The sequence below is a fragment of the Poeciliopsis prolifica genome, unplaced genomic scaffold (genome assembly GCF_027474105.1).
Source record: "Poeciliopsis prolifica strain line A6 unplaced genomic scaffold, Auburn_PproV2 SCAFFOLD021, whole genome shotgun sequence".
Taxonomy (NCBI): domain Eukaryota; kingdom Metazoa; phylum Chordata; class Actinopteri; order Cyprinodontiformes; family Poeciliidae; genus Poeciliopsis; species Poeciliopsis prolifica.
In genome coordinates, this window is record NW_026562396.1 from 3,988,450 (window position 1) to 4,007,474 (window position 19,025).

Consider the following 19,025-nt stretch of genomic DNA (forward strand, 5'->3'; position numbering starts at 1 on the left):
TTTGCAGTAGTAGCAGCTAGGTAAAACATCTTCAGAAAATGAGTTCAACCAAAACGGTGTTAACTGCGTCAGTGTTCATGAAAATTCTGAAACAGCACTATATTTAAGTTAAAATACCTGTCATTTATTGTTTCACTCAGTGTCACTTGGTCTGACTGTTGATAAACCTCACAAAGCAAGTTTTCAAGATGACAGTAACATGTGAAGTGCAGAAATGAATTTGCAATAAGGTCAACACTGAGTTTTATCACTATGTTTGTTTTTATGTTCATCTTCTCGAACATTGCAAAGAAATAACCATTTAATCAGAATCAGTATCAAACTTATTGTCCACGTTCTTTTACATGCAAGGAATTGCATGCACAATGGTGCAGAGCATTCACTGTAAGCAGAGGGTTTCTTTCCCACACGTGTCGAGGGATTTTGGTTCATTTCTTTGTACTGTTGAACCAGAAATGTTCAGCAATCTGCAGAAGCTTCTCAAAGACTCTTTATGTCCAAATCTCCAATTTTTTAGAAGGTCACTTGAAGGCAGAGATGTCAGATGAGTGCAGGAAAGTCACCTGCAAGACTGAATGTGGCGCCCTCTACTGGTTCATTTCTGCAAGCGCCAGACGAGCTGTCGACTCTGAACGTAAATGTCGTGCGACGGAAGTAGTTCCATCTGAGAAGATATTCTGGTTTCTGGCTGATTCATTGTCGCTCGCTGCTTTGGTCTGACTGTGCGCTGAAAAACATTCATCTAACCTCCTGAAACATCCGCCAGCAGGTAAAAGCAGACGTACACTGTCTCTGTAGAGTCTTTTTTAACGGCTTTGGGTAAATGTGATGTTCGCGCAAAAGCTCGTTTTCTTTCGCTCAGCCATGCAAGCTAAGTTAGCATGAGTTAGCTAACGGTAACATAACGCTAATGTGTCTTTAGCAACCAAGCTAATTTAGGTGTACGCTTTGTTTGACGACCACTTTTCACACCCTAAATATGACAGCTTTCAGAATAGTTCTTAATAAAATGGTCTCTCTAAATAGTTTAATATTCATTTGAGTGTTTACGTTTCAAAGCAGTGAGCAGCTCGGCTACGCTATCCTAGCATTAGCTGTATTTTGCTCTCTCATACTAAATCGGTCTCTGTTTTGTCACGTAATGAAAACAACAAAAGTTTTCTTTTTTTTTTTTTTAAAAAAAGGAAATATCTTGACATGAACACTCGACCTAAATCACATTTTAAATGTCATTTTCACCAGAAACATCCAATTACGATTTGAACAGAATCGTCTAATAATAATAATGCACAACAAGAATAATAATGTTTATCAAGAGGACAACTTAAATAGTTAATAAACCTCACTCTATTCTTGCTAAGCCATTTATGACCATCTGATTTTCAAAGCCTTTTCTCATCCATTTGTTCATTTCAGTTTTAATAGTGTGCAGTATTTTTGACATATATTATTACATTAAAATGCACTTTGATTAAAATATTTGCAGCTGGAGTTTAATGGTAAGACTGGGAATGTGTTGACAGATCTCAACATGGACCGGCTGCTGAGGCTTGGAGGTGGAATGCCAGGGCTTGGCCAGGTACATTTTAAATGTCCTTGTATGTAAAAGAAAGGCAATGAGCTAGCCTGAGGTTTGTATTGCGAAGTTATTTCACTAAGTTTCAAGCTCAGGCTGATGTAACTCATCTTCCCAGCCTTTTCCCCTCATTTATTTGCACACAAATTTCAGTACAGTCGTGAAAACCTTGCGGTGTCTAACAATGATTATTGTTTGCTTCATCAGGGACCCCCCACAGATGCTCCTGCTGTGGACACTGCAGAACAGGTGTACATCTCCTCTCTGGCCCTGCTTAAGGTAACAAAATGACTCATCATCAGAGCTAAACCTGTCATGTATTTGAAGCCCAACCCTTTCGAATCCTCTTTTTTTTTTTTTTTTGCTGTCCCGTCTCATCAGATGTTGAAGCACGGGCGTGCCGGTGTGCCAATGGAGGTCATGGGACTGATGCTGGGAGAATTTGTTGATGACTACACAGTGCGAGTGATCGATGTGTTTGCCATGCCTCAGTCAGGAACAGTATGTATCCCCTCTAAAAATCAGGATTGCATGTTGTGGAGATTTTGTGTTTGTCAGAATAAAAGTGTGTTCTTACACACACACACACACACACACATAAAGTTACTGCTGCACAAATACCAACCAAATTTGTCGGTAAGCGGTTGCAACTTTTCTTAAAAATTTGAAGAGGAAAAACATCATAATGCCTAAAAATATTTATGTCAACTGATGTATTTTCTTGTTCTCACTAAAAGCTAATATTGCAATCTTTGTATGGTACATTTCTCATATTGCTGCAACAGCTTTTTAGACACAACCTGGACTCCTTGGAAGTCCTGTAAAAACAATGAAACTGTCATCACTAGCTGCTACAAAGTCATCTAGACATAAATTCTTGCAATCAGGTTAATGAGCAGTAAGCAGACCAGGCTGGAAAAAAACATACTAATTCACCTATGAGTGGTTCTGCAATGTCCAACATTGTTTTTTGAAAGAATAGTGCATGGTTTTATTTTTGCTTCCCCTCCAACTCTTCATTTATTCTCCTGATAACACCATCAATGAAGAATTGTTGTGCCAGGATTAAAAATTGTTGGTTCATTTTCATAAATTTTTAGTTTGTTAAGTCGTCTGGCATCTTTAGTTCTTGTTGTTGTGCATTTTCACTGAGGAGTGTGTGTGCCTCACAGGGAGTGAGTGTAGAAGCTGTGGACCCCGTCTTCCAGGCTAAGATGTTGGACATGTTGAAGCAGACGGGCAGGTACGGCTCGACAAGATCAGCATCTTGAATTTGTCAAAGAAGGAATCTCAAAGTCCCACACTTATTTTTACAGAATAAAATTTTACTTAAAAGAAGAATTATATGAACATGCCTATGTTTTCCTTTCTTTTTTGAATTTAAGAAAATCCAAAAATTAAGAAGTTGTTGCTTCCCACCTGTTTGCTTTCTTCAGACCAGAGATGGTGGTAGGATGGTACCACAGTCACCCTGGTTTTGGCTGCTGGCTGTCGGGTGTGGACATCAACACGCAGCAGAGCTTCGAGGCGCTGTCTGAGCGAGCCGTCGCTGTGGTAGTCGATCCCATTCAGAGCGTCAAAGGAAAGGTGGGCACAGGACACCTAAGTTATTAGTAGCACTCTTTCAAAGTTTGGATTATTTAGGAAAACTGATTTTTTTTTTTTCCTGGCACTGTGTCCCTCAGGTGGTTATTGATGCCTTCAGACTGATTAACGCCAACATGATGGTACTGGGTCATGAACCGAGGCAAACTACATCCAACCTGGGTCATCTCAACAAGCCGTCAATCCAGGTAACTTTTACATCAGAAGAAAAACGGGGGCAATTTTAAAATCTTGCAATTGGTTCTGTAAGGCGCACAGAACCACACAAAAGTTTATCTGAAATAAACTTTTACAATGCACCATGAACTTTTATTTCTACAATTAACTTTCCCCCCCTTGTTTTCCTGTGTCCTTTCCTGATAATCAATATTTTATTATTGTACTTAATAATCTGTTTTACTCTCTTTTAGGCCTTGATCCATGGACTTAACAGACACTATTACTCCATCACCATCAATTACAGAAAGAATGAGCTGGAGCAGAAGGTTTGAAATTCATATTTTAAGACCCACCAGCTAGTTTTATTTTTGTTTCCTGTGAAACGTGATTCAATCCGTTTAATTTTTCAGATGCTGCTGAACCTGCATAAAAAGAGCTGGATGGAGGGCCTGACTCTGCAGGACTACAGTGAGCACTGCAAGCTCAATGAGACGATCGTCAAAGAAATGCTGGAGCTGGCCAAGAACTACAATAAGGTAGAACCCGAACACTGTTAGTCTACAACACGACAACGTTTTATTGAGTCTGTCAGAGGATGGCTCAAAATATTTCTAATTAAATAAGAGGTCATTTTTTATTTTAAAATATTTCTGTGCTAAGGAACCAAATGTAGTTAGTACCTTTTTATAAGTGGGACTTTTGCCCAGTAATTATGATTTAGTTCAGTTACTCACTGCAGTGCAGCAGTGTGAATATGCTAGATTTCCCTCATTTGTTTATATATTTGTTTTGGATGACACAGTAAAATAAGCTGGAAGGTGTTTTACTTGAAATAAAATGAACTGTTTTCACCTCAGGCCGTTGAAGAGGAAGATAAAATGACCCCAGAGCAGCTGGCTATCAAGAATGTTGGAAAACAGGTACTGATTTAGTTGTTGTTGTTGTTTTTTCTCTTTCTCTTTTTTTTGTTTGAACTTCAAACCTTCTCCCCAAAATATAATTAATTTTAAAGCTGACTTATTGCTCAAATGTCAACTTGCTTGTTTTGCTTGTTTGTGGAGCTGCGAAGTGTTGTTAAAGTACATTATGTTATTTAATGAAATCATCGTCATAATTTCTTTTCTCAGGATCCAAAGAGACACCTGGAGGAGCATGTAGATGTTTTAATGACCTCCAACATCGTTCAGTGCCTAGCCGCCATGCTGGACACCGTAGTTTTCCAGTGACGGATCCCTGTGTGAATAACTGTTAATATAACAACCATTGTTTTCTTTTATATAAAATAAATGTATGTATAAAATACTGCTTTGTCAATTTTTATTATGTCTGCTTTCCTAAGATTTTTGCAGATTGTTTTCTCACACTTTTTCAATCAATTAATCATGAAACGTTTATAGTACAAAAAAGTTCAAAGCATACAAATAGCTATATTAATATATTTGCAAAGAGACGACGTATTAGTTCTATTTATACATTTTGTGCAAGAAAATTGCAATCATAGGAAGAAGCATCTGGAGATGAACAAAACGATGAAAAACACAAAATGACTCCTCGACGAAACAAATGTCAACTAGCTGAGGTGATGCAGTTTGCATGAAAGAGCTGAGGCGTTTCCTCCAGAAGGCTCCAGACGCTGTTAGACGGACGTGTTATGATGATCCTATGCTGACTCTTGTTGTTCAGCTTTTTAAGCAACAATCTGATGTTAGTTTTAATATCAACCAAGCTGCATTGAGCCAAACTATTGCAGATATTCATTTACGTCTCAACGTTGATGCAATGCTCTTGCCAACCACTAGATGGTGAAAAGTAGCCTGTCACACAGTCAGATGTAGAAAGTCAGATCAATGTGGAATCACTTGTATAACGAAACCTGTGGTTTATTGCATAAGTGTGACGTTCAGGGTTTCCTCAGTGATTCTAATCTAACAAATACATATTACAGTTATTTGGATGCCAAAAATAAAGTCCTATTTCTTAGTTTGAAGCGTATAGATTTGAAGAAAGTGAACATCCATTTCAATTAAGGTTTTCATTTGAAAAAGTAATGATCTTGCGGACCTAATAGCACACAGTGCATCATATTGGGTTAACCCATGTCACCGAGAATCAAAGGTTTTAAAAATTTGCAAACATGATTTGAAACAAATTTCAGCAATAAACATTTAAATGACAGTTATGAACTTTGAAAGAAATCTAGGTATAATGATCTAGTCTGTATTTAGTGTCTGCCAGGCTGTGCTTGAGCTCATGAAAACCTGTAGATGATGCATTTAATTTTACTGAGCTTTAAAGTCTTTTCAATGAGAGCATGGCCATTTTAGAACTAAAATGCCGTCATCAGACGTGCGCACAATAACTTGGCCCGTAGTAGTCGTGCGTCTTGCAGCTGTGGAGTATCTGGAGACAATCTTTATCGTTTGCTGGTTTTGTATCGTTTAAAACTAGTACAATTTTAAAACAAAGCAAGTGACAGCAGGTGACAGTGAAGATGTGCTCTTCACTCTGAACCCACTGGCTTCAGATACAGTGATTCATGCTGGGGATTTTTCTCTGTAGCTGCAGTCGCTCCCTTCTCAGACATGGCGTAATGTGCAGAGACACAATATCAGAATTTATTATGTAATCTGTAAAAAAAACTGATCAGAGAAGTTGGACTGTTGTACTGTCTTTTGATTTAGCTGATGTTTGCAGATAGGATTCTTATGAAGACGTGTATAAATGATCATACTGGGTATTGAAGAGGAAGTGTGCACATTGCAGCGTAAGTGGAAAAATGTGTACATTCGCTGTAATTTTGTACTCTGGCTTCGTCTGATCTATTCTGGACAAAAAAAACGAAAATTGTCCAGGCCCATCTAAAGACATTTATTTAGCCGTCTTCTCAACTAAAAAGAATTAACAGACGGCATCATTTTCTTCCAAAAGAATATCTAAGCCTGGCTGAAACTGGGATTGTGTCTGATAATAGTAAAATTAACATTTTTGTCAAACTAACCTAACCTGAAGGCAGATTTGACACAAAAATCACCTCGTATCCTCAGCAAGATTGAAACACGGTGGTGGCAGCAAGTTTTCCCAAATACTAATGAGTTATGACCTAAAACAGTGAGATGACAAGAAGCTGAAAATGAAGACGGATGTTAGTTTTCAGGGCCACAGGGCCACGTAGAGAAGGATTCTTTCCATCAATAAGCAATTTAAAACTTTAGTTTAATAAAGAGCTTCTCGTAGTGGGAGTAGCTACAAAAAAACTGCTTTTATTCCAGTAACTATTTGTGGACAAAGAACATGAAGCACATGTTCCTCCTCCAGTCTTTCCAGTATTTACAAACCTGGCAGCTGGGACAGACATATTCCTCCTAAATGGCTTCAAGTTACATAATAAGTATTTCTAAGCAAGTTTCCTCCGGTCCTCCCAGAAGGAAATCGCTGCTTTTCCATTCTCAGCCCGGAGAGTGAGTTGGTTTGGAACTTGAACAAAAACGAAAGGGAAGAAAATGAGAGAAAATATTCCTATAAATGTTAAAAGAGGAACCATTTTGTTGGGATACTTTACAATGGTTCTGCAAGTGAAACTATTGCAAAAAGATAATGGCTAAAAATGCATAATCAGAATTCAAATTCATTTAGTCTGAATTTGCTACATCCGGTAATCAACTTGATCAAATCCAGTTGCGGTCTGAGCAGCAGGACAAAAGGCTTTTTCATGACAACTAAACTGGTTGTAAACATGTCAGTGATTCATTTACTTTAGATTTTGAAACTTGAAACACAATTTTAGAGCATTTTTATCTTTTAAATTTAGTTGAGGCACACTTCATCCACAATCAGGATGCCTGCAGTCAGAATGATTTTAACATGCAGCCTTTTGCTTTTTTAAAAAATTTTTAAATTAATAATCTGAAACTATTTTAGATGCTCAACATTTTTGCTTCACACAATATGGGAAAACCAACTTTGAAGGACTTTTCCCAGTGTTTCTATTTATTCTCTTGTAACATGCCTGTGCTTTGCCTCTGAAGTGCTGAATCATCATCCTGTGTTCGTCGATATTTTCAGACACATTTTACTTTTGGGTACGTCAGTTCTGCTTAGAGGTCTTTCACAGCAGCAGCTGAAATGTTACCTTCTGGTGGCTTTGATAAGAAACTTGGGCCCAGAAAAGTTTGGTGTGGCTCAAGCGTCAGCCTGGTTCATGGCTCCTCTTTCTGCTTTCCGTGAAAAGAAGGGCTTCAGGCATTTTCACAAAAAGGTTTTTCCTCCAAATGAAACGTTTTCTCCTCACTGCCTCTAAACTTCTATTTCTGTGCGGCCCAACTTTCTTGAAAGAGGGCTTTCCTGCTTGCTTTGATTAGACGACACACTCAAGAGGACAAGCTGGAAACGAGACCGAGGCTTTAATAAGCCCTGGTGTTTTCTTGGTGTGGTTCAAGAGGACAGATCCCTCCCTGGAGGCCGAGGCCGAGTGCTCGCCGCGCAGCCCCGCCTCGGCGCATGGAATGCACAGGATGACAGAGTTGGATCTGCTTTCACTGATTTGAGCCTGAAGTGCTGTAAAAATGTGGATGGCTACATAAATAACGGGATAAGTTGGTCATCGCTCCAGCGGTTTGTTTGAAATTCCTTGCAGATAAGACGCAGTGAGTGAAAAAAGGTGATGTCCGTTCCCCCAGGACGGCCTGGGTTTTACATCTTTGTTCATTTCTCGCTTTTCCTTCCATCGCAGTGAAAAAACACCAAGAAAATCAAGCTTAGTTTTACTAAGTCAGAGAATAGAAGCAATTAGGTTCCAACAAGAACTCCAGGCATTTCGTCAATCCATCAGTTCCGAGATTACACTTTAAATGTCATTTTAAGTGCCTCCCTATCAATTCCACTTTCTAAGAAACCACTGTGCTGTGGGATTAAGTTGACAATTTGTGGCTCGTTTCTGCACTTGCTGCCCTTTGACCCTCTGGAGGAGTATTTTCTCTGGACCAATAACAACCCATCAATCTTTGTAATCTTAACACACCACTTTCTTCAACTTCACCACCCGGTGACTTTGTCCGTGCAAAGCGAACATAAATACCGCGGGCTTAACGGCAGACAGCTGGGTGGTGTCAGTTTAGAGATTAGACTCGGTTTGAGATCCTCCAGCTTCATCAGCCAGCGTTCTTAACCTGCAAAGCGAATCGCCTGCTCAGCACATCGTTTCCGCCAAGAAGTAAACAATTTGTACTCTTACGTCATAGAGTTTAGTCCAAGTGTGGATTATAGTGTTTTCTCCCAATTACCGCTTTGTGCAGAACGAGATAAATGGTACCACCTGCTCTATGATGTCATTATGAATTAATGGTTACTTTTCAAACAGAATTAGCTAGGAAACATGTTGAAGAGTCAGAAGTAAAATGAAACATTTTTTAAACTTTACATGCTGTCATAATGTTATTACTTCATCAAAAAACATACCTGGAGTGTTGCCTTGATTTTTTAACATTTTTTTATTGCAGGTTTGTCATGACTTCCTGAAGACGGAGTTTCAGAAAGAGCCAGAGATTTTAAAGAGACAGGCTCACTTTGTAGAATGAAGTCAAGTTTCTTTTACATCATTTGATATTGATAGTATTTTCATAACAACATGATTACTTGATTGTCCTAGAAAATGCCACTTTGTGCCTGGAAAATGCATAATGCTGCCCCTTTAAGTGCATTTTTTTGAAATCATTTTGTTTTATCTAGTCAGAGAAAAAAATTTTTGTAGTTCATGAAGGCAAAGAAAAGAAGACTTGTTGTCATCTGTGGGATTTCAATCAGAGGCTTTGAGCTTCTCCAGGTTTTTGGTTAGTTCTTTGTGTTTAACACGTCCCTTTCTGAAAGGGACGTTTGTCAGGACAAAGGACAGATTTCCATCCCAGTTTGAATTTTCTAGAAGTCTGAGACAGGTTCGCTAAAATCTGCACTGGGAGGCTTTCGCCCTGTTGAGTCACTCTGCACACCATCCCCTCTCTGTGTTACGTAACGAAGCCATATGATTTCAATAGAGTAAGCACAAGAGTACCATAGCAATCAATCTTGAGAAACTGACAAACAAATTGAGGAACGGGTCAGAGTGTTTGCTTAAAGGTCGCTCAGATGGAGAAGCGATAGAAGAAAATGGTATGGTTCAGAATAATTACACAAAAAAAACCATCCAGTAACTCCTCACTGCTTCACTCATGCAGGATTTTTGGACCACTTCTACAGACTGGCATTGATGTTCTTTTTTTATTTATTTATTTTTTTTTGCCAGCTTCTTGAGTGTTTGTTCTGTCAGTAAGCACTGCCGGTATCCGTTCCCCCATCTGAATGTGGTGTTGTAGTGCTGCGGTGCTCAAATCAAAAGGCACGGTTTCCTCCTCTCTATTTAACGTTACTCAGTGGCGCTGGAATGATGAAGTCACTTTCCACTGCGGCGGAGAGGCGGCCTGTGGATGAAGTGAGTGGGTGTGTGTGCAAAGTCAGAACGGCTGCGTTTGCAGAGGGAAGAGGGTCGCCCCGAGCCGGACCACAAAAGAGAGAGGTGCTGTTCTTTGGGTCTAGTCTGCAGAGAATCACTGTCTGGGAGTTTGTTATTTAAGTCAATAACTCAGTCCTAACACGCGTCCGCTCGAGCACAGGCGCAGAACAACTTCACCTTTTGCCCCTTGAATGTTTCGGTGAGGGATGTCCACTTTTGCAAATCAGGTTTTGGAGAATTTTCGTTTTAGCATGAATGTTTATGCCAAATAAATATCATATTTGACTGAACTTGCAGTGTGTCTAATACAAAAGAAACAGACCGAACCATTCATTTTTTCAGGAAAATGGTAAAAACACATCAAAGAAAAGAAAAAAAAAATCCATTAGACACGTAGGTGGCTGAGAGCCGCCTTACAGAGCCTTCAGTCCCAGCAGCTGTTAAAACATGAATCTTGTAATTCAGTTTGACCTGCAGCTCTGTCACTGTCACTTCCAGTAAAACGTTTGCTGTGAAACAGAACATGTGTAGCGAAAACATGATGATGTCAAGCCAGGTTTTCACTCAAACATAAACAAAAAGAGATATTCAGATTGTGAGTGAGTGAATTTATTTTAGATAGCTGGACAGAAATACTTACCAATTGCTTTTTTTTTTCTGCTTCTTTCAATAACAATGTTAGTATCTTTATCTCTGCTGAGTTTAAACTGACTGAAAGTGAATTTTGTTCAAATCTGTTGTAGAGCCATCATCAGCACGAGTTGCATTTTGGTTCTTTTTTGGCCTGATGCACAAAGGATGGTGAAAAAACGTCGAAGCGTGTCACGATTTTCACTTCTAAATGTTTGAGTCTCATACAGAAAGCGCTAAAAGGTTTCAACTCTTCCAGCTCTCTGATGTCTGCACAAAATGTGCCAATGATTGTTTCCTCTCATCTCTGTCTGACAAAACTTTGGTACCGGTCTCTTCTCTTTTAGACCCAGGATCCCCCTGGTTTTGTACCTATTTCCTTCTGTTGACACGGAAATGTGGAACATCTAAACAATCTCATTCCTTAAAAAATAAATGATGTGCAAAGAGAATCAGATGAGCTTAAAAACATTCAGTTCAGGGTTTACGAGTAAAAACTGGAAGCTGGAAGTCATTGCTCTGAGGTTTGGGAACTCAAACAGGCCATTGAAAATGTATGAAAATGTATTTTGTTGTCAGACAATTTTTCTGATTTGTAAATTGTTTTGCCCTTGTGTTTAGAACTGGAGCCCGAAAGCACATTGCTAAACTTGATCTTTTTTTTTTAAATGAAATCTAAAGAACACAGTCTGTAGATTTCTCAGACTGTGTTCCCAGTTACTGCACCTCAGCGATGCCCTGATCTTTTTTTTTTCTTTTTTTGGCTCAAACCAACGCGGCCACAACATCTCCACAACAAACCCAAACTTACACAACGCCTCCCCGCAAAACCGTCACTTCAGCAGCCGCAGGCGTCATTTATAAACTGCACTGTAATCATTTCCGCAGCGTTTGGCTGAACTTCGGTTCAAACTGATGTTCTATATGTGTGCGTGTGTGTGTGTGTGTGTGTTTGTGTGTGTGCACGTACATTTCTGCTAAACTTGAATTTGAAACAATGATTATATGCCTGAAATCAAACTTGCTTTACCTTTACTCTGCACTTTTATGTTCCCTTTCCCAGTGAATCATATAAACAACAGATCATGTCATCCGGAGCAACATGTGCACACATGGTGACAATCCGGCTCATCCTTTTAAACAAGCAACTGGCTGATGGTCGGCCTGACGTCAGCTGCTGGATCCCTGCAGGGTAGACCAAAGTGTGTAATTACAGGAGGCAAGAATTGGAAAGAGACATTCAAAACATGAGAGTTTGATCACATCATCTGGTCAAAGCTGCAGGGCAAGATGGTGATGTGTCATTTGTCTTCTAAAGAGCTTTTAAAAACGCTGCAGTGGCTGTGAAGCATGAAATACTTTAAAGTTCCCAGATCTTATAAAGTTTATACGCCGTCTTTTTTTATTTAGTTAGTTTTGCTACATTTTCTTGTAAGTGGTTCCCCCCCAGAGGAGGAATTAAGTTTACTGGCACTACTGAATGGACACCACCGATTTCTCTGACTGTACTGTACAACATTTCTCTTCCAAAAGTTTTTTTTTTTTCTTTTTAAAGCTTGCTTCGTCCAAGTTCTTCCAAATGGTTTCTCCATGAAGGGAGAGTTTATGCTGGGAAAGGTCTGGCGCTTTGCACACCGTGACTCACCCTCTCGCCGCTTCCCTGCGATTCTGTCGAGCTGAAACTCCCTGCATGTGAGTCACAGCCCACCTGGAGCAACAGGGGTCACTGTCAGTAAAACACAAATGCACCTTAAATTTAATTCTCTTCAGAAAATCATTCGACGTTGCCGTTTAAGTACAAAACACACGGTAAGGGTATTGTGTTGAGGGCTAACGAGTGCAGCACTGCCAACAGGACATTCTGGCATTTCCTTCAGAAAACAGCACTGTGGCAAATGGTCTGAAAAAGGTTGAGGCTGCTGCCAGGCTCACATGGAGCCAAATGGAGACCGGAGAGACGGCTGAGACCAAAAAAGGCTGCAGAGAGGAAAGAGGAGGCAAGGAATGGGGGAGGCGAGAGTCAAGAGGGGACGACAAAACAAGGGATAAGACTTGAAGGGGAACAACATCCTCACCCACATGAAGTTATTCTGAGGCGATGCTGCTGCAGTACGCTGCTGCTGCAGTACGCTGCTGCTGCTTCCTCTTTCCTCAACTAGTTTTTGCTTTAAAAATCTTCATTCGTCCACATGCATACATAACGAATGAACAAATTGTTTGTGTTTTATTTGTTTTAACTGTTGAATAGTTAATACAATCACATGCACTTCCTCAGCAGGGAAGAAGAGCAAACCAATCCCGCTTAGGTTTGATGAAGGCTGCAATTTGACATTAGATTGTGTTTCGGCCAATGATGATTGAGAAAAGAAAATATGACAAATGTGAACGTCGCTTTCGATCTGGAGTTCAGCCTCCAAGATTTTGAATATTTGAACCATTTCATGGTATTTGTTGAGTAATTTATCCAATGAAAAACCTTGAGAACCTCTTTATGATTCTCTCAAGAACATATTTTTTCACGTTTTTTTGTCCTTTTCACATGTTTATTTACTTTCACTTTTTTTATTCAACATGCAGTAGAATGAAGAAATTGTGTGATTAAAAATAACTACATTTAACAGGCATTATAAACTCTTTAAAGCGGAGATATTCAATCACCTTTCTCATTTTGCTCAGTGAATTTAAGACAGAGTTATAAAGTTTTTGAACGGTAAAGTAGAACTGTAATTCATACGACAAAAAAATAAAAAATTGTTTTGCTAGATTCAAATTTTGTCATATTTTCGCCTCTCTGAATGCCTCTGTGTGGATGCAGCAGACAACTCACTCATCATCATGACCTTATCAAATTCAAAGAGGTGCAACTATGTCCGTCCTGTCAGCCACTGGTGCAATTATTGCCTGGGTGTGAACTGTGAGGCGTGCTTCACTCATAAACCACAACCGCCTGCTCACTCACAGCTCCTCTGCTTCCAAACTCTGTCTTCACTCCAACAGAGGCTCTTTCTGCTCATTTTCATCAAACACCAGTAACTTAAAAACAGAACAACAAACAAAATAACACCTCAAATACCAATTTGCAGCGTGGAAAACGTGACCAAAGCTTGAAGTTTCATTTGAAAGGTGCAGCACAGATGTGTTGAAAGAGAGCAAATATAATTTGGCTATGTTTGCAGAGGTGTCTGCGCATCCCTGTTCATGACTTTGTTGGTGGATATGTCTGTGTGTGTGTGTGTGTGTGTGTGTGTGTGTGTGTGTGTGTGTGTGTGTGTGCATGGGTGTGTGTGTGTGTGTGTTCAGGAGGCTGGAGAAGGTGTGTAGACGACCACTTGCGTCCGTCCCTACGAGCCACATCACGAAGCCGTCACGTTTCTCTCTCTTCTTTTATCTTCCCATCACAGTCACATCTGATGAAAACAGTTTCCCACCACATGGGATGACTTCGCCAAACAGCCTCACGTGATCCTGCACCTCCATGCCGTCTAGACGGGAATGAGTGAGTAACAGCGATACCTACTCCTATGTACACACGTTTAATGACATTTCTTCTCACAAATTTGGAAAATATGTTTGCTTCATTACAGAGCAGCTGTATTTTATTCAGGAGGCAGAATGATTATTCTGTTTGGGAGTTGTCAGAACATAAACACTGCGCTGTTGCCCTGAGGATCCTTGCCTAGACGTTGGGCTAATCTTTATGCAACAACTGTAATGGGGAAGGGCAGACAATGCAAAAAAACAAGAGAAATAGGAGGCTTCAATGTTTTTTTTTTTTTTTTTTGCTTCTCTGAGGTCTTTATTTGGGGTCTCACCAGTGGATGTGATTTATGCAACAGATGTTGCCTGCAGGAAAGCTCCGACCTGACACATTTATCGTTCTCCAATCTCGAAAAAACAACTTGTCTAGATTTTTTTTTTTTTTGTCATTGTTCTCAAATGTTACAGGAAAAGGCCCACAATTTCTCTGCAGAGCAGTTGCAGCGCCAGACTGAAAGTGCTCTTGAAATAAACTGTATGCACAGATTCATTTTTGTGTCCAGTTTGTGGTGCGTTGCAAACTTCCCTGTCAAATTAAAGGACTTTTAGGGGGTTAATGGCCAGGAACTTTTTCCCAAGGCCAGCAAAACATCCACTAATCCACAAAAAACACTCTGTCTGTCTGTCTGCTTCCTGCAAGAGCTTGTGAGCACAAACTCGCCTTGGAGGGAGGAAGTCAGCAGCAGGCGGGTTCTGGCACAGGGGTGATGCACCAGTGCACATCGAAAACACACAATCATAGAGGGAATGAGAAGTCAGAGATGACTGGCTTTAGAGCTTACTGTAAGTTTTGGAAATGTTCCCTGAATGTGTGAAAACGTCACCTGCCCTCATGAGGAGTTCAGTAATTAGATACAAAATAATAAATTAACAGTAAAAGCAGTTTTAGTTGTGACAGGCATACAAGTTAAAATGGTTAAAATGCCATTTTGAACTTTTAACTGTTTTGCAGCACAAAACAAGAGTAAACAAGATGCTTCCTCTGCTTTTAATCGGGTTTTACTAAAACGGCTCTTCAGTCTGGGGATGACGCCCCGGGGAAAAAGGCAGCTTGTCTTTGACGGATCCACTACGTCCACTAAATCTCCCAATCTGCAAGCTTGAGGGCACCGGTTAGAAAGGTCCTCTTTCACCGAGTTACTTTTTGATCAAGTCTCCTGTAGCAAACGCATGTTGACATTGGAAAGGTCAGGCTCATTCACACCCGATGCGAGGACGTAAAAGCACAGGCCAGGTTTTCACGGCTGAGACGGGGGGAGAGAGAAAGTCATGACAGGGTGCCATCCGGCAGCTTGCAGAACAGCTAATGGGAGGTTTTTGACTCCTGGGAGTGTAAACTGCGACCGGCCTGGAGGTACGCAGCTGTCTGGGGAGGAGGAGGGAGCGTTTCTGCGGCCACAAAGCCAAACAGAAGAGGTGTTAGTCTTGGATCGGGATGGAGAAAGGTCAGAGAGGCTGTGGACGACGGACTCCCCTCTGTGACTATAGGTACCCTTGTGGCTTAGATTGCTCCTTATTACCTAACATCAATTACGGCAGCAATAATTACGATGGATCGCATTACCGGCAGCGTTTATAAGATTGCTGCCCATGATACAGTCACGAACAAGGTTTTCCTGGCTTCAGCGCTTTGGCAGCTCTGAGCATAATTTCATCATCCTTCAGCCTTATTCATATAAGGTCAATACCAAACGAGTGGGCTTGTTCATGGCAGGAATAGGATGTTCTGCTCAGCAAGAAATATGGGCTGTTAAATCTTTCAATGGCGATAGTGATGGAGTGACGGAGTGGTAAAGCAGACACATAATCTTTTGAGGCTGCTGATCTCAACACAGTTGTCCGTGGTTCAACTCCTGGCCCTGGATCATTTACTCCCTGCTCTCTCTGTCCATCTACTGAAGAATAAAGGCCACTACAGCCACGTGAACCTTTGACACAGAGTTCAAACTGTATCGTCTTTAGTTATGTTTCATGTTTAGCGTAATGCCTAAATCCTTGTCGGAGTAAATAAATCAAGAGCATTTATATTTTCTGCTTATTTGGATGTTAGGAAAAATAAATAAGGAAGGGTAAAAAGCTAATTAGCAAACAAAAATTGTATGCCTCTGGGCTACGGCTTAGATATTGTGTCTCGCTCCTCTGTAGTATGTTGGGTAAGTATTCGTGCTCGCTTTGTCCAGTCGCAATCTGAAACTGGGCATGGTATGCAATCGCTTATGGAAATCGCTACTTTTCAAACTTCCTCCCGCAGCTGGATTGCTAAAATGAGCTGTTAGGTCAACAAGAACATGGAGAAAAGATTCAGTTTAATCCGCGCTGCTCTTTATGTCTTTCCTTGTGCCAATACCGATTTATGAACATCTGCTTGTATTTAGCTGGACCTAAAAGTTATCGAGTTGCTTTCAGCATGAGGACAACAAAGACTTCAGGTCAAAGCCATCCGTTCTTTCTACGCTCACAACGTTGCACGCCGTTTTAGCGCCGACTTGCTCCTCTAGACGCTGGCTTCCTCATGACCTGTGTGTGTGAGTGTTGCCTGTGACTCAGTGTGTAATTCAGTGGATGTAGATCCACCATCAGCACCCATCGCTGACCTGACCTTCGTATCACTCTGCATCGCTCCGATCTCGTTTCCACCGCAACGCTGTTTTTGTTGCACTGTGTTTTGGAATCTCTGATTGATGAATCTTCAGAGTGTTTCCCTTCGCAAGGGGCGACTTCTCCGATGCGTCAACAGCGAAGCAGCAAACGGTTTTCACATCCTGTGCAGAAATTTTAGACTGATTCATGATGCTGACCGGTGAGAATGCTGACAAAGTAAAAGTGCGTTGCTAAACTATTTTCCGTCACCCAGTGACTGTCTGGGGCATGAACCTCTGCATAACGGTCATGTTCTTTTATAATTCAACATTCTGCTTATATTCTGCTTACATTGTGAACAGCAATGCACCGGTGGGACATGGAGACAGCAGCGGACGGCGCTCATCTCCTCCCTCGAATTGCATGAACCCATCGGCTCAACCTTCAGCATTACTGCTCCAAATCATCATTAACTTACTTCAACCCCAGTTACTTAATGTCCCCAGCCCCCCCAAAATACTTCACTCCCACCCCATCTCTATCCTATCCATCTGAGGCCATCTGGCTCTCACTCTCTGAAGTGCCAAGCCACAGTTTAGTGAGTTTAGGGTGGAGAACCAAACTTTGAAAACAAGCCGACCCAAGGCTTTCCATCTGCTGAACCTCTGAAGCTTTTGCTGAACTTTAAATTAGGGACAAATGCACTTGTAGGCTTAATTTATTCAAGGTAAGGAGTATTATTCCCTTGTCCTTTAAAATGAACTGTGTGGAGGTTTAAGAAGTTTAATTTTCTGTTTCATTAATCAGAGAAGACAATGGAAAAGACTTTTATAGCAATATATTAGCTCAGCTGCAAAAGATCCCAAATCAACCAACAGGATAACGTTTTATCTCTGCACTTTCATGTAGTTTTCAACACCAAGACACTTATTTGCCGAGGGAGATCTGAACCTAATTGTAGATCTTAAAGAATTATTTTCCTTTTCAGATTCATTATCAAATAGTTAATCAAACCCTTTTATCTTTATAAGACAACAAACTTTATCTTAAGAGACTAAAAGTGCTGAACTGCCAAGAAAAATATCTTACTTGTGCAAACTTTGAAACATAGAAGTTGTTCTATGCATGAAAAGAAATGACTTTGTAGCTACTCACAACTACAAACTTGAAAAAAACCTCATGAATTTTAGAGTATGCAGCCATTTCCTGAGAAAAAGCCACGTTCAGTGTCGTTTTGATATTCTTAAAAAAATCACAACAGTCTAAAAAGTGGAACTCTGCAGGACGTCAGGGCCCAGCTGACTCCTTCATGTGGGTCACCACAAAGACATACAGCATGGAGATGAATCCTGCCTGAAATATGGACGTTATGCAGGAAAAACAGACAAAGAGAGAAAACGAGAGATGAGGTGAAACACTTGACAAAAGCCAGGCTGCCTTCCAGAAGCTGTCAGAGGGTCGGCTCATAAATTCACGTAAAGTTCACCAAACTTCCAAAGACATTACATCACAATACGCCAAACCCACAATGTACGATAATAGCAGGATTTCAGGATGGGGTTTGTTTTATATGTTTTTTGTTCTTGCACAAGTTTCCCACCCGTGCTGCATGAGTGAACATCCAGGAAGCCTGGCGTACAGCATCACCGGACCTGGAAACGGCAGTTAAATAATACCTTAAGGTCTGAGGTATTTTGATCCTGCACAATTTAGGACTGTTACACAAATGGAAATAATTTAAAAGCTTTTTCCACATGGAAGAAAAATGATGACTCACTTATGTTTTGCTCACTTAAGCCAACAGGCTTTCATTTCCCCCCTGTTTCTCCTAATTTTGGTTTTACGCTCGTTGCCGCTGGCACCACTTGCGTCCTCTGTATTGTGACAGGAGTTGCTGTATACCGCAAACTACTTTCCAAGCGAGATCCATAAAAACCATTTGGCAAAGCGGGACGCTCAAGGAGCACAACAAGACCTCGTGCTTTGTCCTGTTTTTAATTGAAGCTGACTGTAAATGTCAAGAAAATTAAAGGAAGCTGTTTATTTATGTCTGGCATGCTGAGCTTAACCAGACAGGTCAAAATGAAGGAAAGGAAAAGCGTCATGGTGAACGAAACCAGGCAGTTTGGAAAAAAAAAAAGAAATATTTTCCAATGTAAGGAAACGTGATCATGTTTTTAGTATGTTTCTGGTACCTTAATTAAATCTATGTCTCGCTGAAGAACACATAATTTTATTAGAGCAAATTATGAGGCTTAGATTTAAATGAAGGTTTGGCATAAATTGCTGCAACAAAGAATTGTTTTGGAAAGCAATGCTAGAAATGAGTATGGAAGGTTTGGATGTAAAGTTATCTACATTCCTATTATTTATATAATAATACAGTATTTATTTAGATAAATGTAATTTATAAATAATAGGAGTATATTATTTATAAATAATAGGGGGAAAAATCCT

The 19,025-nt window shown here is 40.4% G+C and overlaps 1 protein-coding gene across 1 annotated transcript; it reads left to right on the forward strand.

The window, feature by feature from the left end:
- Positions 1 to 652: 652 nt before the first annotated feature.
- psmd14 (proteasome 26S subunit, non-ATPase 14) lies at positions 653 to 4,642 on the forward strand. The gene is made up of 11 exons (XM_055045026.1): positions 653 to 769; positions 1,524 to 1,579; positions 1,784 to 1,855; positions 1,958 to 2,077; positions 2,749 to 2,819; positions 3,013 to 3,163; positions 3,262 to 3,369; positions 3,592 to 3,666; positions 3,751 to 3,876; positions 4,198 to 4,260; positions 4,468 to 4,642. The coding sequence occupies exons 2-11, from the start codon at positions 1,532 to 1,534 to the stop codon at positions 4,564 to 4,566; spliced, it is 933 nt and encodes a 310-aa protein (XP_054901001.1). The 5' UTR covers positions 653 to 769; positions 1,524 to 1,531; the 3' UTR covers positions 4,567 to 4,642.
- Positions 4,643 to 19,025: the final 14,383 nt, after the last annotated feature.

Coding starts and splice junctions, on each gene's coding strand:
- psmd14 (XM_055045026.1), top strand. CDS start 1,532: ATGGACCGGCTGCTGAGGCTTGGAGGTGGAATGCCAGGGCTTGGCCAG. Junction 2,820..3,012: donor ATGTTGAAGCAGACGGGCAG/GTACGGCTCGAC, acceptor TGCTTTCTTCAG/ACCAGAGATGGTGGTAGGAT. Junction 3,877..4,197: donor TGGCCAAGAACTACAATAAG/GTAGAACCCGAA, acceptor TTTTCACCTCAG/GCCGTTGAAGAGGAAGATAA.